General features: G+C 39.4%; 3 protein-coding genes across 7 annotated transcripts in view; 1 reads left to right on the top strand and 2 right to left on the bottom strand.

Annotated features, from left to right (window-relative positions):
• The window catches only part of garnl3 (GTPase activating Rap/RanGAP domain like 3), a 51,529-nt gene extending 47,269 nt beyond the window's left edge, over window positions 1–4,260 (top strand). For all 5 annotated transcript variants that reach the window (XM_026297259.1, XM_026297256.1, XM_026297258.1 and 2 more), the window contains 3 exons: window positions 923–1,141; window positions 1,421–1,541; window positions 1,626–4,260. In XM_026297259.1, the coding sequence (XP_026153044.1) occupies window positions 923–1,141; window positions 1,421–1,541; window positions 1,626–1,791 (506 nt within the window). In that variant the 3' untranslated portion in view covers window positions 1,792–4,260. The remainder of the gene's footprint in view (window positions 1–922; window positions 1,142–1,420; window positions 1,542–1,625) is intronic.
• Window positions 4,261–6,426: 2,166 nt separating this feature from the next.
• ptges (prostaglandin E synthase) lies at window positions 6,427–8,865 on the bottom strand. The gene is made up of 3 exons (XM_026298408.1): window positions 8,749–8,865; window positions 8,557–8,639; window positions 6,427–7,564 (listed from the first exon to the last, which is right to left on the bottom strand). Exons 1-3 carry the CDS (start codon window positions 8,863–8,865, stop codon window positions 7,315–7,317), a joined length of 450 nt encoding a protein of 149 aa, XP_026154193.1. The 3' UTR covers window positions 6,427–7,314.
• A 4,873-nt stretch (window positions 8,866–13,738) lies between these two features.
• usp20 (ubiquitin specific peptidase 20) lies at window positions 13,739–26,067 on the bottom strand. Its single transcript, XM_026297911.2, has 25 exons — window positions 25,925–26,067; window positions 25,521–25,628; window positions 25,170–25,223; window positions 24,745–24,807; window positions 24,502–24,642; window positions 24,267–24,369; window positions 24,025–24,094; window positions 23,792–23,905; window positions 23,560–23,638; window positions 22,689–23,202; window positions 22,426–22,575; window positions 22,011–22,123; window positions 21,687–21,859; window positions 20,106–20,200; window positions 19,971–20,004; window positions 19,772–19,817; window positions 19,492–19,672; window positions 19,285–19,411; window positions 19,031–19,200; window positions 18,504–18,585; window positions 17,500–17,608; window positions 17,306–17,408; window positions 17,156–17,224; window positions 16,899–17,067; window positions 13,739–16,525 (listed from the first exon to the last, which is right to left on the bottom strand). Exons 2-24 carry the CDS (start codon window positions 25,596–25,598, stop codon window positions 16,910–16,912), a joined length of 2,826 nt encoding a protein of 941 aa, XP_026153696.1. The 5' UTR covers window positions 25,599–25,628; window positions 25,925–26,067; the 3' UTR covers window positions 13,739–16,525; window positions 16,899–16,909.
• Window positions 26,068–26,552: the final 485 nt, after the last annotated feature.

Below are 26,552 nucleotides of genomic sequence, written 5' to 3'. Positions count from 1 at the left end.
TGCAGGCAGACTGCACCCTTAGAAAATCTCCAAAACTCCATTTAATGTTTCCCAAACAGACGTTAAGTGGTTATAGTCTCTGCTGAATAATAGATGGTCTGCTCTAAATGGTTACCACTGCACAGTTACATTAAATTAGCTCTGTGTAGTAAGGATGATTAATTTTAGGATCACATGCTGTTTCTGTAAATAGGACTATTAATCACTAAGGAGCATCTTCATTTGAAAATAAAAAAGTCAGATTCAATTTATCATGTTGTCAAACTGCAGACTGTTTTTACAATATGAATGTGTGCGACAGAGTTTGGATCCATGGAAAGTCACAGAAAAAGTCATTTTGCCTATTTTAGTTAAAAAAATAACTAAAATTTACAGTGGCAGGAAAAAGTATGTGAACCCTGGTTTTCCAAATCTGGGAATTTGAACCAGTACCAGTCATAAGCGTACCACTGCCCCTTTAAACAGCAAACAGTTTCTCTAACCCAAACCTAAAGTCTTGTTTTGCCATTCCTGACCCCAGTCAGATTTGTTGGCCATTATTTTCTGATCTGCTGTGGAAATAAACTTGCAGACACCTGAAACCTTTTTGCTTTTTGTTAAACTTGTATGAAGTCATGCTGTTGCAAGCAGTGTCTGTTTTGAAAACTGTCGTTATCGGTGCATCCATAATGTATCTGTATCTACAGTTTGTGTTTGTGTTGTGACTTTGATTTTCCAACAATGCAGCACCTGAGAACAATTCATTTGCCATGTGCAAGAGCTAATGCTAAAATCCAACACGCACAAAAAGTAGCTAAGAAACTAAGCATAATGCTTCCTGTCATTTTCTTGTCTGCTTTGTCCCTTCTTTTTTTTTTTTTCCTGAATTTACCCCCATAATCTCCTTTTTCCATCCACGTCTTCCTCCGTTTCTTCCTCCCAGGTGAAGCAGCTTGTAAGCACATCTTCAAGATCCCTTTGTGTAACCTGGTGGGCCGCAGCATTGAAAGGCCCCTCAAGTCCCCATTGGTCAACAAGGTGCTGTCAACGCCAGCCTCTGCCATCGTGCCCCCAACTCCTCTCATCTCTGCAACACATTCACTTTCCTTGTCCCGCATGGAAATCAAAGAGATAGCAAGCCGCACACGGAAAGAGCTGCTCGGTAAACTGCAAAACTCTTATACACATAATGATTTAAATGACATCATATGTTAATGTAATGTTAAGAACAGTTTGATTTTTGGGGAAATATTCTCACCTCTGGTTAGTTTAGCTTAGCATAAGGACTGGAACCTGGGGGAAACAAGATCAGCATATAATAATAGTAATACTATTATTATTGCTCTTCTCATTTAACTCAATTAAGAAAGCAAATTAGCATATTTCCCAATTGTCAAACTCTCTTTTCAAGTTATGTTTCTCTTACTTCATGCCAACGAAGGCTTGACAGAGGAACCAAGTGGGAAGTCAGACAGTGGAACAGTCAAACACAGGAAGATGAGCAAGAAGAACACTGATGAAGATCCCAGAGCACGAGTACTGACGTCAACAAACAGTGACAGGTCACTGACATTCAGCAGCAGCTACATGTTTTAGCAACTGTAACATGTTACTTGAGGTTGAGCCTTATCTTTGTGTCACAATAGGTTAGCATCAGAGTCCGTTGAAGCAGGCCTGGACGTTCAGCTGCATTGTTCGCCCAGTTCAGAGGCTGAGCCAGAGAAGGTGGTGCTGCAAGCAGAGAGTCCACCTCTCGCCAGTGCATTCTCCCTCTCCACATCCTTCGAAGAAGATGTCCTGGACCTAAAGTGAAGACAATCCCATTGTGCACTTCTCTGCCCACCCACTCCTGTGCTGTCATTATTATTTGGTTGATTTGCTTTTAATTTCTCGTTAGAATATTTTTTTCTTGTTTTGTTTCTATCCCTGTATCTTGGGTCTCCCATTCATTGAAAAAGATGGGTGCAGTGGGAGTTGGAAAACGTGTCCGTGCGCGTGTTTTTTGTGAGCTGCCCCTCACCCGCTGTGTGTTGGGTGTCTGGCTTCGGGTGTTGCCCCGCAGCAAATAACCCAGTGAGGCAATTAGGTTGTGAGATGTTGTGGTTGATTCAGCTTTGAGGCCACAAACTGAATGTAAATCTGCGCACTGAGGCACAGCATCAATCTCTGCATTCACAACGCCCTCTAAAATTGCTAGAGCTTAATGTGTGTTGTATATTATGTGATTATTTCCAATCCACTTTCAAATGTTGTATGATATGAATATATGTATGTGTGCATCTGTTTGCATACACAGTGACAGATATGTATGTCTGTCATGCCTGTGATGTATATTTATATAAAAATCCATTTTATGCTCACATTTAGTATAAATATGATGTTTTTATGCACATGCTCTCTGCACGTATTAGTTCTTATTCTCCTCCTTATTCACAGTACACAGGTAGATGGGGCTGGAGGCAGTCTCCCACAAGTGCCATTTCCCAGCATCCTCCACTGAACTACACTGCTAACAGGTATTGTTTTCTGGTTGCCTGTAGTTCATATTAGATTGCTATGGTGAACCGCACCTCTATTCAGTTTGGATCCATTCACAGGCACTCTAAAAGACACATGCACTAAATATTTTAAAACCATAAGAATGAACCAACTTTAGATTTGCATGTCCTGCACCAAAAAAAGAGCTTTTTGGAAACAACTTGAAATATCAGAAGATTTGGATGACAATGACTTTTTTCTTTTTGACTAGACTATTCATGTGTGATGAGGAATGGTAGTAGAGCAAGGGAATTATAATCTGCACCCCAAGTTTTAGAACAAAATTAAAGATAATATAGAGTATACTGTCACAAACTGAAATGATATAACCACAGTTTTATTTAAAAAAAAAAAAAAAATTAAATTGGCTAATACTATTATGACTACTCCTTGAACAAAAAAAAAGTGTGTAATACTTTTTCTAGGATATGGCTTAGGGTTTTCCATTTTCTAGACATCTTTCCCCACTCAATGGTTAGAATAGTCTTAAACAATATGATGGGAATGCAGTATGAGTCTCAAGCTTGAGCAGAGATTAACCTAATGATACTTTAAAAAGCTTCTTCTAGAGTCACAGAAAGCATTAGCAATTTTTTCTACAGTTTGAGTACTGAACTGTGACATTACACTAAACTGTAAAATAGGTGGAGTGCCCTGTGTAAAACTATGATGAAAGTAAACACTTAAAGGCCACAAAGGCGCTTTATTTTAGGTTCAATCAGACCAATTCTTCAGCACTGCTGCAACCCCTGCCAGGTGTAAACCTGCTATTAAGTCACAGGTTGGATAAAAGCCACTAGCAGGGTGGGCTGTGATGAACCTGCAGCCGCTCAGACTGAGGCACAGATCTTGACAGTTTGGTCTTAAATGTAGCCAGTAGATGAAGCTACCCTTTTTCAAATCAGTGATATGAATATGCTTTTTCTCTGCACTGTGTACTGCAGAACTTAAATAAGTCCTATGAGTTAGTGGGAATGCTGGGTCTCTGACAAAACAGCTGCAAATGTTTTGAGCAATTAACACTAGATATTCAGTAAAAGGAGAAGATTCAGGGACTAGAAGGGCATTGAACTGGGAACACTGGTTCTGACTGTGCTAATCTTGGTATGATAGAGCCTCTGCAGCCTTCAGATCTTGCATGAGCCTCCTTTTTCTCTCTTCCCCTCACACCTTTGCTCTGTTTTCCTCCTGCCTGTCTCAGTGTGGATCGCTCCAACACTATAACACAACTCAGAAAAGGGAAGAAGTGGGGATTGGGGTTTGCAAAGATACTCCAGTGTTTATTGCTCTGAATGAGTGTGGGTGGCTGTGAGAACACTTCTCCCAGCTGCCTCGTTCAAATTCCTCCTCTATTTCTGTCAAGTACTCTTTGTTTCTACCTCCCCTTGGCATTTTCACTGTTTTTGTGTTCTGTTTTTTTTCTTCTTTTGTTTTGTTTTTTGTATTTGAGTCTATATTTACTGTTTAGACTGTTGCTGAACTTTTCTGTGATATCAAAATGAAAGAAAATGAACAAAAAAAAAAACACCAAGTGTCTTAAAATATTGTATTGCCATTGTTTTTAATGCCAAGTACTACTTGTAAATGTTTGTGTATCAAATGTGGCCTCAAATGAACCGGAACTATATTATTATTATTATTAATATTATTTGAGCAATTATTTTAAACAAGTGCTGTAGACCACTGCTGTGAAAGTAGTCGATTCTGTTGATTGATATGTAGTAAATATTTATGAAATTTGAACAGGTTGATTTCTGGTTTATTTGTACTTTTTCTGTAATGATTGTACACAGGAAATGGGGAATGCCATAGGGCTACCAGTGCAGCTGTTTATACACTTTGGAATAATTCATTTCCCACAGTGCACCAGGGGTCACAAATGACAGAGTTGCTGTTAAGGTGCGAGCAACGATTGTTGTTTTGAACATAGTCAAAGAGGCCAAACGTTCAGTCTGTGGCTGAAGAGTGTTTGGTGTGACCATATGCAGTATTTGAAAAGGGCGGAAATCAGGCAAAAAGCAGTAAATAGTAGTGAAGTTAATAGTAGTACAGTCTTGCTTGTATCTATTAGCTCATTCTTCTTTGGAAACCATTGTTACTGAATTCATTATCTACCATAATGGCTACTACAAAGCCCTTGTTACTAGTACTAGTAAAGTGTCTAAGGTCTGTTGACAGTATTTGTAGAAAACAGACAGCATTTTACTTCATCACTTGCTTCACTGATTTCTGATTACTTGAGATTTTAAAAGTTTCTAGACAGTCTCTAAAGCTGCAGTGGGCTTTGTATCCAGTTGCATATAGCCCAGCTAGGGTCTGCAAATGCTCTTCCTTTCATTGACAGGTCAACGTTTAGTCACAGATGTGAGCGTGCCTTTATTTTTACTTTGACACAGGTTTTTAGGTCAAGTCTGTAGAGATCAAGGCAACAGAACTACAAATTCCAGGCCTTCAATAAAATTGCAAATCACTTTTCAGCACATTATCATGCTCAGTGCAGATACTTACCTGTATAATGTATCACATGTTCACTCATTGTTGCATGCACCAATAGGCTGCAGTTATTTTTTTATTTATAGTTCATTTCTTTGTTTTGGAAAGAACTTTTTGCGTTGGGGAGCAGTCAGATACCAAGCTCACTTCACATATGAACTTCAACTGACTTTTTATTATCTCAAACCCTTTTATTACTTAAACTGATATGGTGGTGCAACTTGTCCTGAGATAATGCGCACACAGCAACACACAGTGTTTGCTTCTGCCTCCTGAAATTTATTATACAACATGAATCTAACCTCCTGTGCTACTGTGGATGCTAACATAGAGGTGTAATTATGTTAGATTATACAGGACAGCAGGCAATTTGTTATAGGATGTTATAGAAATTTGAGCCACGTGATTGTTGATTAGTGTGACCTAAATAATGTTGCAATTGTAGTATGAGAAAAATCACAAAAAGAGACATGTTTCTTGCCTTGTGTCAGAAGTAACCAGATGAGTCTACACCTTCTAAACAGTAGGGCATCCAACATACAGTATCTGATCTCCTGGCAGGGCCCAGCTGGAGACAATGAGAAATCACCTGCTATCACAAAACCAATGAAAAAGTAGCATTTCAGGTAGTTACTCAGATTATTTAATTAGATTATATGCTGTGATTTGTGTAAATCAGCTCCTGTCTGTTAAAAGAGAGGAAACATGAGCAGTATAAGTAGAAAGACACGTGCCTTCTTCCCTTTTTACCCCAAAGGTACAAGCAGGTTGAGGCACAACTCTGACGCATACTCAGGATATAGACACACCCCTGTCCCTGGCATGTCATTAGCTTTATGTTTCCCCCAGATCATATGTATTAAAGTTCTTTCATTGAAAGAATTTCCCAGTCCTAGCACCTGTTCTGGGTTTCTTCTTTCTCTGTAATCACAGAGCTTTCCAGCTCTGTAATTACTGAGAGGAAAATCCTGCAAATGGGGATTGCTAGGAGTGTTTCTTCCTTGGGCTGTAAAGTTTTTGCTTGCAGCAAAATACAAGTCACACACGAGAGAAAAAAAAAAACAAACATTTAAATCAACTTAGCAGTTGATGTGAGTCAATTGACATGCTGATCGCACTTACTGTAATCATGTTCAGGTTGCATGCATGACTGCATAGTCTCCTGTCCATCAGCACATCTATATGGCTTTCTTCTAGCCCCTGAGCATATGAGTGAATACAGCTCAGCCCAGAAGGTCTTACATAATATGTGGAGGAATGCTGGAGCTTTGCCTCGAGCTTCTGGATCGTCTCACTCTCGCATTCAAACACAAACACAAAATGAGGCCCTTTCCCCTTCACACCAGAACACAGTGTCCCTGCACGAGCAGGCAAAGTCAACAATGATCCCTCAAATAAAAGACAATTAATTGCACATTACTGAGTCAACACACATTTAAGCAAAGTTAGGGCTGGAGTGGTTTTGAATTTTTTTACTACCTATAAAAACGTACCAATGGAGTCAAAACATGCACATATTCATAAAAATTAATAAATTATTACAATATTTTAAACAGGCTTAAAATATGCATTCACAGATTTTACATGTCAGAACACCTAATCCACATTCATTTCTGTCTCTGCAGGTTGTTGGAAGAGTCCAAACTAAGTGTTAGGATTCCTTTGTTGTTCCTTAACATGAAGCTGAGATACTTTCACCCACATAGAAGCATTTTTCCACTGAGTGGTATTTCAAATCTTTTAGAACATCAGTCATCATAATAACAGGATCCATTATGCTTTTGTTGAATGTATCATGCAAGTAAATGTAAACACAATAGATATCTGCTCAGGAAACGGACACACTACATGCATGGTGGTCTGTGTTATGTGGAAACACAAAAAAGAGATCGGGATCAACAAGCAGGTCAGTGCTGGAAAATATTCCAAAGTGGCTAAAAATAAACATACGCAATTCTCTATTGGAGAGTTTCAGGTTATTTCACTAAAACCCAGTTAAAAAGACAAAAAGAGCAACAACCTTCATTTTCCTTTTAGATACACAAGTACAGTACAAGATGTCAACTTCAATTCAATATAAGATAGTCTCACATTTGTAAATAAAACAAAATACTGACAAAAGGTCACAAAACTCAGTATTGTGTGACCATGTACGTGCAGTATATTGCACTCACTGACATTTTAGCCTCTTATGGTCTCCCTCCCAGGAGATCTCGCCGCCATTTTTCTCATGCTTTTTCAAACACATCCGCCATCAAATGAGCCAGAACACCACCTCTAGTTCATTTCCTCATTTCTGTGTATTTATGCATACACTGAAACTGCCATGAGAATCTGCAGAGCCATGGAGACACAGGGTATCTGTGCAATGGTGTAGGCCAGAGAGCGGGTGGGTGCTCGCAGGGCAAACAGATAAGCAATGCTGTGCAGCACACGACCCATGAAGAAGATGAGAAAGTGAAGTCGGGCCACTGCCAGTGAAGGTCCAATCAGGGAGTAGATAGCACCCAGGAAGAGGAAAGGGAGGATGTTCTCCAGGTCGTTAAGATGAGCTCTATAGGATAGAAAAGATTAGATTACACCTTCTGCTAATGTGACTCATACCTCACACTATGCAGTGAAGTGGTGACATACTATAAAAAATGACTGTCTTCTTAATGACTCATTCCTGTATAAAGGACTAGTGGATTATTTTATGCTTTTCTGGTGAGCAAAAAGTTAACCAACAGTTTGATTCTGTAATGTCTCTTGAAGTTGACTCATTGGCTTAGTTCAGTCTGGGTAAAACCTGCTCATCTCAAGTACACATGCACAGCAGATGTCTGTCTGTCTTTCTCCTCTAGGCAGTCAGCCACACTATTTTCCTGCTTCATCTCCACCCATAGGCTCAGCTTTAAACATTATTCTAAGAATCCATTCCTGTTAACCACTGTTGCTCAAAGACAGCACACTACAGAAATAATTAATCAGGCTTCCAGGCTGTGTGAACACACTGAAGCAACCAGATTTTTAAAAAAAAGAGTAAGAAGAAACAATAAACGGTATTTGTAACTGCCTGCCAATGCACAGTGGTTTCTCATCACAAGTCCATGGATTGTGCAGCCAGAGAAAACAGAAGGAAATGTTTTTACCAGCAAAAAGGAACATCTGCTTTCCTCACTACTGTCACGCATCGTTTTCTGACAAGTTTAAACAAAGTCTAGCAGGGAGGAAATCTCGAAAAGTTTCCGTGATAAAATCCTATAGTAATGACTGGCCAATCGATGTTTGCATGAAATATTAAAGTGATCATTCCTGGTACTAATGATAACTGTAATTTGGGTAAGATTTTAGATGCAGAACTTGTAAATAAGTATTTTACACTGTGAATTAGATTTTTTTTTTAAATCCACAGTTAAAGTGGATAATGTCAGACAGACAACCCTTTGGGTATTTTTTCGTGGGTGCAGGTTGTATATAGCATCTATTTTGAAGCACTGGATAATAAATTAGTAGTTTTAAAAGTTAAATCGTGTCGTGGCAATGTCAAATTTTCTGCCCTCTCACCTCCGGCATCTTTCCACGTATGGATCCTCCTTGTGATATTGTAAACCTCCGTGTCTCAGGGCGTCCTCTGGATTGGCAAACGCCTTTAACCAAAGAGAATCACATTTTTCATCAACAAGAAATTTTCCTGGGCTGATTTTAATTTGCAATATGAGCTTTCAGCGCTGGGATCCTTCCTCCTAAGTCACTCACCTTTTTACTCAGACGCACTTGTCCAGTTATAATCGCCATAAGGTACATTTTTATCACCAGAAGCACGGCGTAGAAAACAAAACAGGACAAAACCTCGTTTCCCATCACAGCTGCCATCGCTTTGTTACTCAGTCAATCCAAAGAGAGATGCAGAGAGGAGCTCTTGGATGCGTGCGTGCGTAAAACTTCTGAAAGTGAGAGTGAGCCTGGGGGAAGGCTTTTTTGTACTGTCGGTGACGCTCCCACCCACTCACGCCAGACAGTGCCGACGGAAGAGCCTGGAATGTTTCATTCATGTTTCTGTGGATCCCGAAATGTAGTAACGTTGGCACGCCACCCTTGGCTTCCCGGGGCTACGCTTAAATAGTCACATAGGTCGTTGCATTCAGCGGTGAAGAAAGTATTCAGAGCTGTTACGCAAAAATACCACGATGCAGAAGTGCTGTTACAAGTAAAATCTCATCAAGACATAAAATGACCACAAAGAGACAGGAAACAATTAAAGAGATAAACAGAGACAACCAGAGAGAGATGAAAAGACACACACAAAAAGAAGCAAAGTGACTACAGAGGCACACAGGACGACTTTAAACAGTGAAATCTCACAATAACGTTAAATCATGTGGCTGCTTTAGGTTGTTGGCTTTGTGTCCAATTTCTTAATATAGATATTTTAATAGATTGATTCTAGCATTAATTTATTACATCCAATAAACTCATAATTTGTTACATGTTAACAATGTACAGTTTTATTTCATTTCAGTTACAGACAGATGAATATGGCAAACCTACATTATCTTATTGAGATCTGAGTAAGACTTTTATGACCTAACTCAGAGTCATACCACTTGCACTTCCTGAGCCAGCATGTATTTCCTGTGGTGGTAATACTAGGAAAATGATTTCATGTAAGACTGGTGGCAAAATACAGGCTGTGAGGCTGGTTGCAAAATAAGGAACATCTCCATCGCAATCAGGAGTCTTAGTATTAGATGTGCCATGTGGGTCCTTAATTGTGCAACACCTCAGTTAGGCTTTTACGTACCATGATATTATGAAAGCATTTTGCTAACAGTCATGGTAGAGTTTAGTACACTGGGTGCTGTACTTCAGTTACCCTTTGAGCTACTTCTGTATCACCTGAGTACCTAGAGGGAAATATTGATTTTATATAGAAAATATAGAATCAGTTCATAAAATATGGTGTTATAGATTAAATTACCTAAGCCTATATAAAGAATTAATAATGCAGTACTATATGTAATAGGGGAACTTTCAATTTCTTTTACTTTTTTAAAGCATAATTTCCTAAAATTGTTTTTTCTTAATTACAGTGGCAAAAAGTACACAGATCCTAAGTAAAGTGATACAACTATCATAATATATATGTAAATGTACATAAATTATCAAAAGTAAATATGCAAATTAAGCTTTTGCAGTGGGAGTACAGTAACTTTAGTTACTATACACAGTATACAAACTGGAAATAAGCCACAACCACAGGGAAAAACAAAACCTTGTGTGTCTGTGTTTATGCTTATATGTCTGTGTTTTATGTAAACGATTTGTCTACAAAGTAAAAGTACTGAAGTACAATCAAACAAAATCCCATTGAAGTAGAGTATTTGAGTAAACGTCTAAGTAACTTTACACCACTTCTGGGATCTTTACTTACCGTGTAATTTTATCTTTCTACATTGTTGTATTGCTGCGTTTATTTAGGTGAAAGATCAAAATACGTCTTCCAGCACTAGATATCATGGTAATAAATTCCTGAAAAACAACACACTATAGTATTTCTGTTCACTGCCAATAACCACGTTTATTGAACATTTCATCAGACTAATTCACATGTTTGTGTTGTTAGTCCTGGTTAGGTGTCAGCCATCAGTCACCTGTGTTTGCCAGTCCAGGGTGAGAGAGCTGCCTGAGCTGGTGTCATCACAGCAGTCCTCAGCATCGGAGAAGGAGGACATATAGTGGAGGCCGGTCACCCTGTGGTAGCCTCCCTGGAGCATCTGTGGGTAGGCGGTGAGCTCCATGGCCCTGCGGCCAGTCCTGCTCACTCTCACAGTCCACATGTCAACCAGCTGGGAACACATGGCACAGCCCATGGTGTGTGCAAACTCAGACTCTATGCGGTATGTATGCGGTTACTCTACACACTCACACAGGCAAGCATCCTCAATACATTCACTTTGCTAAAGTATTTAGCATTTTGCTGGCAAGGACAGGCACCAATATAATACAGTATATTGTAGAGTATATTACCAAAATATCTCAGTATATACCAATCACTGCTGTGTCATACATTGTAAAAACTGACCACATATATTAAATATGTTTAGTCAATATATTAAATCATGATTTTTAGTAACCCCTAATTTGAAAATCTGAATTTTAGAGTTTGACACTGTAGTGTATAAGTTAGTATAAGTTCATGTAAATGCCTGGGAATAAAAGTGTCTCTGGAATATGCTTATCCATTTTTTCCTTGATAAAAGGGTGGCAGGGGGAAAGTTGAGTAGCTGCAAAAGGGAAGTGCAGACTGTTTCTTCAGTCCGGCAACAGTTTCACAACCAGCTGAGGTCAACAAGGGTAACCCATGAGTTAAAGGGTCATGGAGCCATAAACAGAGTGTCTCAAGGTGTTCTTCATTTCTCAGAGCTACCAGATGTAAATATTTACACAAGGTCGCTTTTTGCAAAAACCACTGAGATGGTTCACAGAAAGGAGCTGACTCAGTCCAAGTCTCTCAGTTCAGCAAGCATCTCTGACAGCAGTGCTGTGATTCACCTTTTGATTAGTGGATCAACAAAGGGCCGGTTTATACTGGCTCATACCCTTTAAATTTGTTTCCTGTGTCATGTTAATTATTCTTTTTCCAGCTGGTGAAGCCTGGCTTTTCCATAAGATGTAGGAAGATAAAAGCCTGTGAAATGAAAGATATGGGAAGTTAGTTAGTGGCAGATTAATATAGAAATTCTATATTACATTTTCAAGCCAAGTTAAGAAAAGTATCAGTCAAATTTTATTAACATGGCGGCTTATGTATGGGTGAGTTAAAAAAATTGTTAAAATATATAAAATAATGTAAAAAAAATTGAAAATCAAATTACATAAACACAATAACAAACGGCTTGGGGCTGCAGCAGAAAAGAGGGTAACCACTACTCTGAGTTAAAATGAGGAAATCAGTCAAGTGTTCATAATCTGGAATATTAAAAATGTACTGTACTCTATGTACCAACCAGGCAGGACATCTGTAGCAATGAACAGAGGCCACCTCCATGTTATTTTAGCTAATATCATTACACTAGTATTTTCAAGTAAAAGGCAACTGTGGATACTGGACAGTCACAGAGCTATGAGGTATAAGATTTTCATTTAGAAGAGGCTCTCCTCATATTGGCACAGATATTTCCATGTATAACTGGTAATTAATAAAGATCTCATAAATCTATCATCTGACCTTCATATTGCAAAGCTTACTAGTGCACAGAGAGCCATTAGCAAGAGTGAAAACCACTTTAATGATGAGACTGGAAAGGATAAGTGGTCTGCTGCTATTTGCCACACCCATCCTGTCCCAGTGAATAGCCACAGCAGGGACAAGCCTCTTTAAACTGGCCTCAGACTCCCTTGCTGTCCTGGATTCTCACTGTATTGTCATATGCTGATTTAATATTTAGCGATCTGTACTACTGCTCTGGGATATTTAATTATTCATCAATACATCTGGTGTCTCATGAAATGCATCTTGCACGGCGTTCAAATAAATGCCCCAGCTTCGATGTAACCTTCATGTCGGTAATCTATAATAGTGTCAGAGCTGTGAGTGTGTAGGTGTAGGTGTAGGTGTAGGTGTAGATTCATGCTCAGACACACATGCAGTACAAAAAACATGCAAATGTTATGGTATTGTGATGTGACTGGATGCTGCAGCTGCACTGGTGTGTGCGTCTGTGAAAGTCTACCCTCTAACACAGTTTTTTGTTTTTGGCTCTTACCTGAAATGAACAGTGTGATGGTTCTCCTGTCTTCAAGTGTAAACAGTATGTGCACCATATCCTCTCACCAGGCCGGTGTGTTTTCCTCTCTGTCTGCCTCTGTCTGGGCTGGATACAGCTCAGCATACGTACGGGACTTGAGATGACATCACAGCTGCTCTCTTAAGTGTTGCTCTCTCTTTCTCAGATTAAAACAGCTATACCCTCTCGATGTCTCAAGAGACTTTTTCCAGTAGACAAAAACAGCAAAAAAAAAAAAAGTATTTCTATCGTTCTTTTAGGTGTTTTTTGCAATCTGAGGCTGAAGTGTGTCAAGTTACTGTGTCAGGGAAAGTTATTAGTGGAAGAAAATCTGAATAAATAGGATTTAGCTGAACCTATGTAATAATGTACATATTTCAAACAGGCACCAGCAATTTACTAGAGCCCAATATGCTACTCGGCATTATGTAGCCCCAAAATGTACAAACAAAGCACAGGATCAGATGGAAAATGAAGGTATTGGAAGCACCGTTTCAAGTTTTAAGATGAGGAAATAAAGTATGTAAAGCGCCTCATCAATGGGCCTCATCATGTTACTGTAGATTATTGGTGAATATTCCCAAACAAAAATTGCAGTTGATCATATCTGACACACAGTGAACCTGGGCCTTTAAGGGCCTAAGTTATGCAGCGTCCTCTGCATGTATATACACTAAATATGGAGCTGGTTCTATCAGTCTCCCATATATTTAACAAACATGAGTATGTATTTCTATCATTCTTGTAGGTGTCTTTTTACAATCTGACAGCCAGTGAGACACAGCTAACAAAAACAGCTCCAGCGATGGGACATGACATCTTCTTTTTTATACCTTCTCATGTGACTCTCAGAAAGACAGTGAATAGACGTCCGAAGGTCAATGGCACTCTGTCACAAGAATATTTTCTTGTATTTTCAGTGATAGACTTTTTCATAGCCAAAAAAAAAAAAAAACATGTAAATCAAAGACCAGGCAATTTTAATCATTTAACAAGTCATGATTAATTACATCAGTTATACAGACATTAAGACATCCCATTAAATTGAGGTCAACCACTCCCATGTTATCAAAGCATCACCATTATCAAGACCACAACAGCCACACACTGTAAAATGCAGGGAAAACATGAGTCAGTGATATCCTGCTGTGCAAAATGCCATGATATTACTGATGAATTCTGTCCAACCACAGCAATGCTTCTATTTTCCATGAACTGCAAATCTCACACACATAGCTACGTGCTGTAACACAAGCAAACACAGGTGGGGCTAATTAAGTAATTACCACGCAACATTTCTTAAGATTGCAGTTATTTAATAAGCTGCACTGCCCTGGTCTTTATTGGCAGCTGTTCAAACTGTTAGCTGTTTGATAGCTGTCCGGTACCCCTTTGATGGCACCTCATTGCACTTATTCCCTCAAAAAGTGTTTGAACATAGCACACATATGCTCACAGTATTTATATCATCTAGTCTGGATAGGTGTGAAAGAACTAGCACTTAAGACAAATGGACAAGTCACTGTCCCCTTTTTTTGAATTTAAACAAAACTGTGAGAAACAGATTACTGTAGGCCAGGTCTGGAATAAGGTTTACAGACATGTGCTAGTTAATGTTTGATTTGTCATAGCAGGGATATTTCAGGTGAAACTGAAGCAAAAGATGGCTGCCATCTTTTGTCGATAGTTCATAAAGACAAGAAATTGACTATAAGCACTCCACCAAATTAACCCCACCCCCACCCCCTGGTTTCAACCTGCTCCAATTTCAGGACCTGCTACGGCTTAGTAAATGCATTTAACAAAACAATCATTAACGGTGTTAGAACCTGTCCTTTTTCTGCTATGACGAGTATCTGAGGGGAAACATCCATTCTGAAGATATTTTGGTTTATTCTCTCTGCTTGGATATATTGCCAGAGGAATGTTGGAAGCTGTTAATTATCTGATAATTACACTCATTAATATCTGCTGAACTTGTTGAAATAGTTGGACTTTATCAGATTAAATATGTGCAGGTCTGTCTCGTTTGTCCTGGAGTCTCTTCACTGTTTATCACTGTTTTCATGGTGTTGCCTTCTCAGTGAAGCTGGTAGAACAAGCTAAATAACGTTGAATAACCGTCCTTCATATGACGAGAGCTTTTCTATGTACATTAACAACATATTTTCTATCTTTTAAGGAACAATTTGACCCTTTGGGAGTCAGATAAGAACATATATGCCACTTTCATTCAACATTATCGTTACCTTGTCCCTAATGTTTTACTCACTCTACCACTTTAACTGCTAAAAATGTGATGGCCAATATTTCCTATGCAGATTTGTACAGTACAAAAAGGCAAGCATGTGATTTCCTTATAATGAGACAGAAAAGGACTTGGATTATTCAGCTAAGCTTGGGCTCAATTTCTTACCGCAATACAGTGATCTTGCATTGATTATGTTGTACAATGAATTGCACAATTTAAGGTAATCTACACAACAACATATAATGTTTCATTTGCTTTTTCAGATTAAAATGCAGTTGCAGCAAATTAAAAAATAAAATTTAAAAAATGTTCTGACAACACAGTACATTGGCTGCTTCAGACAGACTAGTTTATCAGTCTGATCCCTTTATGATAAAAAGCTAAAAAATGTAACAAGATCTGGATCCAGTTTTTTTTACTCAGACTGCAGTAGCTCTGGGACTATTAAGATTAATTACTTCCAGTGTGGAGGAGGTGTTAAAACCAGAAAATACTTTGAATAAACAAGCCAAATGTAATTTGAATAAACAAGACATTATGTCCCAATTAGCAAAGACATGTATCGGACATAAAATTTTGAAACTGCATCTTTAACAATGATGCAATGCACATTATCAGATTCATTTAAAGTATTTTAAAGTATCATTTTAAGTATTTTAAACTTCATGGTATATATATATATATATATATATATATATATTTGTTTTGTTTTTTTTTTGTTTTTTTTGGATGATCTGATAACTCCTGTATGAATTATATTTGTCTTTTTTTTTTAAAAAAATGCTTCTACTGATTTGATATTCATGCTGTATCCCAAAAAAAGAAGTTGCAGCTACATGCATTTTGAAGCTTTTCAAATGCAAACGACCCTGAAAATTCACACGTGCATGTTTTGTAATTTCAGATGAACCTGCCTATTTCTAATCATTCATTTATTTGATAACTTCATTGGCTTAAATAAATAAAAGACTCCCATTCCTGAGGGCTCAGTGTAAGGTGTATTTAAGGTTAGAGGCGGAAGAAACTCTTTCACTTGATGAAACTGCTGCTATGTAACTAGAAAACAGGCAAAGAACAGAAAGCTTGATTATGTCTCCTGGTAGCTGCTTCCGATGAAGAATAAAAGTTCTTAAATCAAACAGTACATTGTAGTTCAGCATCCTGGTGGACGACACCAGCAACTGTCTGCCTGCCAGAGCCAGTTTAGCAGGATATGACATCTAGTCACTACAGCAGCCAGTGAGACACCATAGCTAACAAAAACAGCTCCAGCAATGGGACATGACATCTTATTTTTATACCTTAACACTGAGTTATCAGAGTTAACTAATAAATAAACTATGTGATATTTAAGTACCATTTCATCCTCTTGCAACACAGCTGCAAAACAACATGTTGCTACATTTACAAAGCGCTCACGATGAGGCGTCTTCACCAAGGTGTAAATTCCTCAGCTTCCTGTGAGGGCAAGGAGTGGAAAGGGGAATAAGGAGACCTGAGGATAATGAAAATTAATAAACAAGTTGAGGACAAATGGACACTTTATAGGGCCCTGAACTTAAACAGCCTAGATTGGATTTACAGTTGTTTATGATCTGGAGGTTGTCCTCCATTATTCTTGGCCAACATGTGTAATCTGGCTCTCTGCTCGTTACAAGGAATGTATGAGCTTGTGGTTGACGTGGGTGGAAATGATGCATGTTCTTTGGGCTTTGTAAATTCTTACACATTACTCAAAGTATATCCAAATGTGTGATTCCGTGCAAGCCTGTGTATATGCAAGGAGGTGCATGTTATTATAAGGGATTACTGTAATTGAGCAGCATATAAGCACTGAGCAGTGTTTCACACTAAGCAAAGATTCCAACCTCTCTTTATCTCAAAGTGCTCTGGTCTCTGCTTCGATTTTTCTCTCTCCGTGGAGGCTGTCAGGGTCTGCCGGGGCCACTGTCTGTCTAACTGCAATCTCGGGCCCTCCACCATAAATACCCAACAAGTACTGCCATGTCTCCTCTGAGATCTGACCGTAGTCTGCACCTGGGGGGAGAAATGCATAAAAAACTTTTATGACCATCTGTTTTCTCCAAATCCATCTATACTTGCCTGACCTCATGCTGCCGTTTACCTTGCTTGAGCTGTATGTGTCCCCCTTTCATAACACCAATTTTACTGTTGTCAATTGGACCAGGTGGGTCTGAAAAAAGAATATGTTGTTAAAGCAGAAAGATGGAGCACTTTAATACACGACTGCTTCTGTCTAACCACAGAGTCATACCATTGTCTTTGCCTTTCACAAAGCTCTCCCACTCTCTGAACCACTGCATGCTGATGCACAGGATCACTGTTGGAGCCTCCTCAGCCTGAAACTCTTTGTTCAGCTACACATAAAAAACACTGCTTATTAAACATCCACCACAAAGCATGAAGACATTTATGTTCAGTAAACCCTTGCAGAACACATGTTTTTACCTTGATAAAGGTGTCTATTTCCATCTTTCTGCGTTTAGCTAGAGCTTCAATCTCAACCTGGCAGATGGCACACATATACAGGTGGTTTACAGCGGGGCCACCTCCAAAACTGAGGACAGAAACACCAACATTTAACTGAAATGCACTAAAGGATGGAGAGAGTGAGACAAATGAATTCAGGTGACAGTATGCATGCACATGCAAATCACTGAATACCCTTTTAAACCATCGAGAGCACCCGCAATCTCATTTACACATCTATTTTTAAATCACTGTGAAATTGCAACCAAGTAAGGTAGAGCAATAATTCTTTTTGCATAGAAAAGCGAAGAAGCTACACTTTCATATCAATATGTCCCAGAGCGCTGTTTCCTACCAAAAATGACTTTGCACAAAACTCATAAAATACACAGACAACAAAACCAAAACTGCGTCTTTGCTGTAGATCTGATCTGCAGCTTACAGCACTTCCTTTGTTCTATATATGTCATCGTGTTATGAAAAACAATATGTTTAAAAAAAAAAAAGATTTTCTTTATTTGATGTGGTTTATTGCCCTTTTTAGCACTTTATGTAGTTTTTATGTAGTTAGTACATATCTTAAAAGTGGGGGTATAAGGGTTGTATTGATGTATAGCATATTCAAATGCTCCAAAAAAATGGCACTACAGCATGTAAAAAAAACAGGTTTTGACTTCAGGCTGGACACTTCTAATGCATTTATAGGTCAAACTTCCACATTTGCCTCTATTGTAAACCATTAAATAAAGGGAATAAAATCAGAAGTAGAAGTGACTTATATAAAGTATACATTAGTTTCATGCAGTGCAAAACTGTAAAATCAGATAAAGACTTGCAAGCCATATCATTTAGCTCATGAAAACATGCTGCGGGTTTGCAAATTTCCTTTTCACTGAAACATAACACTGGTATGCAGGACTTTCTAAATTAATGCCTTCAAGCACTGTGTCACTCACAGAATTGGGAGCATGGTGCAGATTTACCTGTTGTAAAGGTACTCCCACACATTCTGGGGAACTATCACGACCAGGTCATCTATGTAGTGGTATTTATTAGGAGGGATCCCTGTACAGAGATACACAATGTTGCATGTTAAAGGGAGAATCTAATGCCAACAGTACATTTTTCCTCCTCCTCCAGAAAATCAACACCCTCATCCCTGCAGTCTTCAAGAACAATGACAGTCTTTAACTCACAAATGCAATAAAGTGATTTTGCAGATGTAAACCTGTTGCATAATTTGAAAAAAGACATGTGTAGAGAGGCTAGCAACAGGGTTTGAAACTATTTTAAAAGCCTGATATTTATTGAATACTGATACTGGTCAACAACATGACCTACATCCTACTGATATGTCTTTTTTTAGTATGAGGTTATTCCAAAGTGTCTGGCTAGAATCAGATTTTAAAATATATGTATGCATGTATGTATGTATGTACATATGTATGTACGTGAAATTGGTAGCATTCCCCTTTTTGCTAAGGTTTTGAGTAAAGCAATGCACACATACCTCCATGCTGACAGAGAAATGTGTGATTGCTAATGGGTCCTGGTTCAGCGAAGGTGTTGAACTTGTTCAGCCATTCTCTGGAGATGTAAAACTGCAGCAGACTGGGCTCTTTCATATTGGCCAGAGCCACCACCTTCTGCCTCTCCCTCACTGACTCTTCACTACTCTTCCTGAATGAATCCCAGAAAAATGCATCATGAATCAGCATAGATTCTGTATAAGTGTTTGATATTACAGGGTTGTCCCATGCTCACCTGTAGAACAACACATAGGCCTCTGCATTCTGCACCACGGTCTCATGGACTTCTGTGACATACTGGTCATCAAACTCATACCACTGGCCATTGATCACATTCTGACAGTAAGCTATGTAGTGTCCACCTGCAGCACCATAAAAATTGTCAGTTAAGAAAACACAAGAAAGAAAGAGTGTTACAAAAGAGAAAAATGTTAAAACATACTTCCTGCAGTCCCATGGTGACAAATGACTGAGAGCAGATCATATGTGGTGACTTGGGATGGACTCTCTTTAGCCAGGAAAGGTCGCATATCCAGGCCCTCCAATGGGAAGGATACATGGCTGCTGATCTTGAATGAATACATGACTTCATGTCGGAAGCGTTTCAGGTGAATGCACAGAATCTAGAAAAAATATTCAAGAACACTTTATGTGGCCATCCACAACAGAAAACAGGAAACTCTCAAGAAAGCAGGAAAGACATCAGATGAAAAAATGTGTACCTCTGGGAGTCGAAGCACTTTGCAATATTTGACACCATTTCTCAACCTGTAGAAAACAAAATAAGTGTCAATAAATAGCAGTTACATTCGGGATTATCCTTCTGCAAGCTGTTGATTTGGTTTTAAACAAAACTGCTCATTAAAGAGAACTTTAGGTCTAGGTCTAATGACTGACTCCACGTGGATTTACTATACTCACTTTTTACATCTCTCACAGCTGTACATGTTGTCTCCTGGGAAAAGCATAAATGTTACTGTTAATTCCGACATGAGTGTTTCTCATTTGCTCCTGACCATTTATTATAGTTGTATACCACATTCTAGTATTGTTTACCTTTGAGTTCGTCTGCAGCAAAGAAGGCAGCGAGGCAGTCCTCTAGTGTAACCATGGGCCCCCAAAACCAACTGGGGATACATGACACGACAAACCTGTTCAAAAGACCAACATGAAAACATGTAATCATCAAACAGTACAAAGTAATCATACTGACCTTTATATGCATCAGCAGCTCTTAATGACCAAATGACCCGAAAAGCAAAACTGCCTGGATTGATATTAGCTTCTGATAGGCTCAGTGATGGCAGTTCAGCCTCAATACACCTGGCCTCTTTATCTATTAGAAAAACGCCAGGGATTGGGTTAACAGCATTTGCATTCATCTGGAGTTTTGTTTCTGGCAACTCAATGAGTGAGAGTCCAAAATTCACTCTTTCAGCTTTGTGTTTTTCTCCACCACCGGTCTTTGCTAAATGCTCCACTATGCTCATGAGGAAAACTGCACAGTAAGACGTTAATTCTATGTAGGACAGAATCACCATGAGACCCTTTTCAAATATGACAATATTGATTAGAGCAGCATAATGACTAGATAGACAGCCAGTTCCTAACAGCTGAGGGCACTGACGCTGCTAGTTAGCCAGTGAATCTGAGGATTATAATCTGATCTATTCAGCTTCAGAACCATGAGATATGAAGCAAATGCACAAGCACTGATAAGAAAAGAGTGGTTAGAAAGTTGGGGGCTGCCATGTCATTTCTGCATCAGAGTTAAGTATGCACAACAGCAGTTGGCAAAGGAAGTGCTTCTACTTTAGCGTGTAACAGGCAGTGTGCAGCCTTCTTCCATAGTTACAAAGCAGTTAATTCAAATAAAAAGAGAGATACAGCAGAAACACTTTTTGTTACAAGCTCTGCTGGGTCATTTGATGGCTCAGCACTGAAATCCTGTCCTGGAGCAGTGGACTGAGTATTCTACAGCCCTACTCAGTCTACATAATCTCTCCAACCCATCAGTTTTTCACTGACTCCCTCAAGGCCATATCACGCCTCACAACTGTGTTTTCATATTTCTGAGGAATGAAAAATAACACAAACTTTTACCCTGGTGGAATTCCTGAATTCTGTCCGGACCAGAGCCTAACCACAAGCCTTCATTGTTGGCATGATGCAGGTCTGGTATGTGGAACAAACAAGGTAGAGGTAGGAATGCTTGCATAGCTGTACTGGTGGTGCTTTAGGGGATTTTCAAACAAGTCGGTCTGGGGACGCGTCTGATTGCAGGCAGCTAGTGGCCACATGTATTGGTAATTGGCTGCACACAGTATATTCAAATCAGGGTGACAAATCATTGTAAAGAAATAACTCTTACAAATTTCCAAGTAATGCTACTGTGGTTGGTTTTCAGATGTAAACATAAAGTGATACATCTAAAGATTTCACCTGCTTACTTTATCTCTAAATATGTTAATCTGTAACTTATCCTGTTAAGATAATCTCTACTTGCATCTTAAAAGAAAAGCAAAGTGAAAAGAAGTGATCATATCAATGACATCAACATATTACTCTGCCATTAGATTCTAGTGAATTCATGGTGACGTCTTCCTCGACCGTCACAGTTGGACAGGGTTCACTGACCTGCGTATGGAGTCCATGATGTAAGAGATCCAGCCCTGTGAGCCATACGTGTCGGGACACACACCCGTCTTGACTGGAAGGTTTTGGTGGATGGAGGAGTGGAGCTTAGCCAAGTCCTCTTTACCAGGAATAGGAAGGGACAGGTCCTGGAAGGTTTCCACTGTTGTAGAGACCTGTCACACACGTTACACACGTAAGTATTGTCTTTTTTTCATGTCATGCAAAATGACTTTATTTGTGAGTTATTGTCATTATTCTCTGTGGTTTCAGAATGAATATGCAAATAATTTCCCCTGGTGTCTAAACGTGTGAAACACAGCTCACCCTGTCACAGGTTAAACACTGGACCAGACTGAGGATAGAGCCATCGAAGATGTCAGAGATCACGCTGCGATATTGAAACTGTTTCTTCTTCCTGGCACTGAGAAGCAGCTGAGCTGGAAGACACATGATGCCCAGAAGCACTTTAAAGGACAGACTTTAGATTGTTAAAGCCAGTTGGACTAACAGATCTTCTTAATCACAACCACCTTAATTAAATAATGTTGATAGGAGAAAGGCAAGTGTCTGGTTTGTAACAGAAAATTGTAGTACTCTCAAGACTACCACTTTGAATAGTATTCATTCCAGAGGTTTAAATGAGTGGAACAGTCATTTAAATGAGTGGAAGCATTAACTGGTTAGTCAAGAAGATGAGCAGTGAAACAAGTTATCTTCTGAAGTCCAGACGTTTCCACACCTTTTTTGAATGAGTACGCAGGCCCCGCAGAGCGAAGCGGGCTGGAACGAGGTGGACTGGAGGACAGTTTAGGATGCAGCTCCTGAAGGGCTCGCACAGGACTACAGGGAGTGGACTGAGGCTGGGTCATTGATGCCTCATTGTCTGGCTCTAGAAAACAGTATGTTGAATGTACAAAAGTGACAGTTTAGAGAAAATTGACCCCATATGGGCCTAATATAAGAATATAAAAATCCACTTTTGTAATTCTGTTAGTCTTATACCTGAGGGGATGTTGCCCTGCTCCTGTCTTTGCCCAGTATTAGATGTCTGATTGTTTTCTGGATTTTGGACCTCAGTGTTTGATGCTGGTGTTAACTCTTCTTCCTCTCCTCTTTCAGGAACCTCCTCCTCAGCTGCTGTATCCACATCAGCGTCCTCGTCCATCTCTTGCGAGCCTCCACGGAGAGGTGACCCAGACACCTTTCTTTCCTTTAGCCTCTCCTTCTCCGAGATCACCCCGCCGGAACTGATGCCCACCATTCCCACAGGTGGTGACCTGCCCCCATCACACTCATCCTGTATGAGCAGCTCACCATCACCCGCACCCCCTCCCTCGCCCCGGTCACTGCTGGAGCCAGAGTCACAGGATAGGAATTCATCCTCAGATGGAGAGCGGTCACCATCTCTTCTCTCCTCCCCATCACTTCCTTCCCCGCTCATGCTGCACTCTGTCAGGGGCTCCTTCAGCTCCTCATGTAGCTGGTCCATCAGACAGCGCAGGAACTCCTGAGTGTCCTATACAAGAGAAGTACATCACATGAAGTCAGAGTTTGGCAAAAAGTGGGATATGATGAAATGCATAACAGATAAATCTGACTAATTCAAAACAATGTGAAGGACAGAGATGTATGTATAATTCTGCATGTCTTGTCTATAAGATTAAAAAATATTTGGTGTATTGGTAGGAGGTGACATAAAGAACCTCAAAGATAAATAACAGGCATTAAAAAGCGTCTATGATCTAAAAAAAATTATTCATTACTTTTTTTATGAATGTGTGAGTAAAATGCACAGGGCTTCACAGGTTAATAACAAAACAGAAGACATTGTCAACTTCAGTGATGCCAGTTACCTGCTGGGTGCTTCCCCTACCTGCTGAGCATACCCGCGAAACATAGGATTTACTAGTTTGATGCCATGAGACAGACTTGTAGGGACGACATAGCTCGGTCTGGGCAAGAAGCAGCCGTGACAGACATTAAGATCATTTAATTCAAATGACTGATTACCATATAACAATCTAATTCTTATAGTCTATAGCAGTAGTTCTGCCATTTAAAAAGTACTCTACAGCACTTTTATGTCACTTTTATGTGTTTATTACCGTTTTTTATGCCAGAGTTCTGAGATGAGTTTCTGGTAGCTCTTACAGAGAGCAGGCTTCTTATCAGTTCGGACCAATCCACTGCAGTCCAGGAAGAACTGAGTGAGAGGAGGACTGTTGGGGAAAGAGGACAGAAATTACATCAACACAATAGTTTAAAATTATAAATAAACATGCAAAACAAAAATGGTCATATGCCAGTAATTAAATGTAATGAGAGAAAGTGACCTCACCAGTTTGACAGAGCTTGAAGAGCTGCATTCATGTAGCAGGAGTTTCCAATATTTTTCATTCCCGTCAAACCTGCAAACAACAGTAGAAACAAGAACCACATGGCTTTTTGTTTCCTAAAAGGAGTCAGTGTGTTCAAATTCCCTAATTATCGTCACATCGAGTCAATTATCAGATGAGGTTTATATACTTAAAGGCCAAATTAGAAATAAAAGCTAAATATTGAGGGAAAACCTTGGTGTACCTCTAGGTTTAAGCTCATCCTCCTCTGACTCCGAACCTTCTTCTTCTGCCACAGCAATTGGTACTGCTTTCAGTGGGTGACCTACTGGCTGAGGAGCTGCTTCCTAGAGAAATTATTAATAGATACAATACAGATGAATGTGAGTAAAAACAGGTTCTGATAATCTGAAACAGCATCATTAACACTTGTTTTTTTTTTTCTTTTCTTCATTTAAAACCATCAAGCGAAATCTTACCTGCTCTGTGGCTTTACAATGGTGGGGAGCAGCAGGTACAGGTACTAGGGCAGGCCTGTGCTCCAGAAACACCTCCCGCTCACACACATAACACCAGATCCTGAACGTCGTCAGGTTCACAGTCAGGTTGTGCTTCTTAGCCTAATGGAAACACAGCCACAGGACATTCAAGGGACTCTCTTTACAAATAGTTACTGGGAATATATGATGAGCAAAAGCTAGCAGGTATTTTCAGTGTTTTACCTGTGCATGCAGGGTGCTGTGGTCAGAGTAGGACTCTCCACACCCAACATACGGGCACTCATTCTACAAAACAGAAACACCGGATTAAAGTGGATATAGATATACGGTCACAGTATCTGTCTACTGAACTGAATCTAAAAATAACTGTAATTATCTATAAAACTATAAATAAACTATAAATATCAAATATCAATCAGAATATAAAATCATAGCTGTATATGCACATATTGTGTCCTCGATCACTTGCCCGAGTTTAAGAGCTGTTGAATATATACTTACATTTATGTCTCAGGTCATCATTAATTATTAAGCATTCACCTGGTCATCTTATTTTAAATGCTTTGCCATTAGTAGCTGGATTTACAGCAGTCATCATTTATCCACCAACTACAATCTTTGAAAAGACAGATCAGTTTTGAGCCTACCTGCAGACAGGCCCACAAGTTTGGACCGCCTGCTCCGCATGACTGGCAAGTTCCCTGCAGCAACAGGAGAACATGAATAGAAAACATATATATTTATACAGTATCTGCACATCCTCCCAAGCCAGGATGCTTTACACAATAGACACTTAATCAAAACAACATAATAGAGCCCCATACAGTCCAGCTCATGTGGTTAATATTACAGTGATGACTGATGGACACAGGGCTGCTACATCAATCATATAACAGCCTTAAGGGATGCATAGCCAATGGTCCACACTACCAATGACCTACACTGGACATCTTTGACATTGTGCATTATATATTTCCAGTAAATAAAAGAAAACCCACCTTGGATTTCTGGAGGAGGTCCTCTTTGGTTACCTCTCCGATACAGTCCAAGTGGGGACAAATGTCTTGTTCAGCCATAGCTACTCACTCTCTTCAGTGGGATGTCTGCTAATGTGACAGGGCAGTAATAACAAAGCTGTAACGATAGTGATTCGGATGACATGCTGTTGTAGCTAAGGCTAGCTCTATCATCTCAACACCATTAGACGATCTGCACCCACAGAAACACACCTCGTCTCTGACCGACAAACCAAACCTCAGTTACATATGTCATAGCATTGTTACTACCTTTTCACAGTAAACCCCACAGTCACCTGCAGAACCTGCAAAGGCCTTATGTTTACCTACGAAACCTCACAAAACCCTGAACTGCAGCGATGTCAGCAGCTGTTATTATTATTTACCAGAAGAAGCAGCTGCCGCGATAATAAGCGTGATTTTTCATTCCTCTTGTAAACAATCCATACTGATTGCGGGCAGGAGACCGTATTCTAACACGATACCGACTGACGCGATCCCCTGGCCCACCATCCCCAAACAACTCCCCCCTCCCATCCACAGCACGGTACGGCACGGTACGGCACGACGCACGGCTGAAGGAGGAGGCGTCATCAAATCCAACCCGCTATTTTAAAATATTACAGTGATGTGCTATTAAAAACATTTTTAATGATTTGACTTTTAATTGGTTATGTACCTTTGTAATCAAATAGATAGATAGATAGATAGATAGATAGATAGATAGATAGATAGATAGATAGATAGATAGATAGATAGATAGATAGAACAGATAGATAGATAGATAGGTTTTATTTTTTAAATCAAACTTTATTGGCGGGTAAATAGATTTTTACAAAATAAATCATTTTATTCATCTGTGGTGAAGCTGCCTGTTTACGGAAGTGATGTATTAATGTACATCGGTTAAATGGGTCCGTGAAGGGTAGTTAAAGTCCACAAATTATATTAGCAAATTTTGTTAGAATATTTACTAGGGGAAAAATATATTTTTTCTTTTTTTAATGGAGGTCA

This window comes from Mastacembelus armatus, chromosome 12 (assembly GCF_900324485.2).
Source record: "Mastacembelus armatus chromosome 12, fMasArm1.2, whole genome shotgun sequence".
In the NCBI taxonomy this organism is placed as follows: Eukaryota; Metazoa; Chordata; class Actinopteri; order Synbranchiformes; family Mastacembelidae; genus Mastacembelus; species Mastacembelus armatus.
This window is presented reverse-complemented; position numbering and strand designations above follow the sequence as displayed.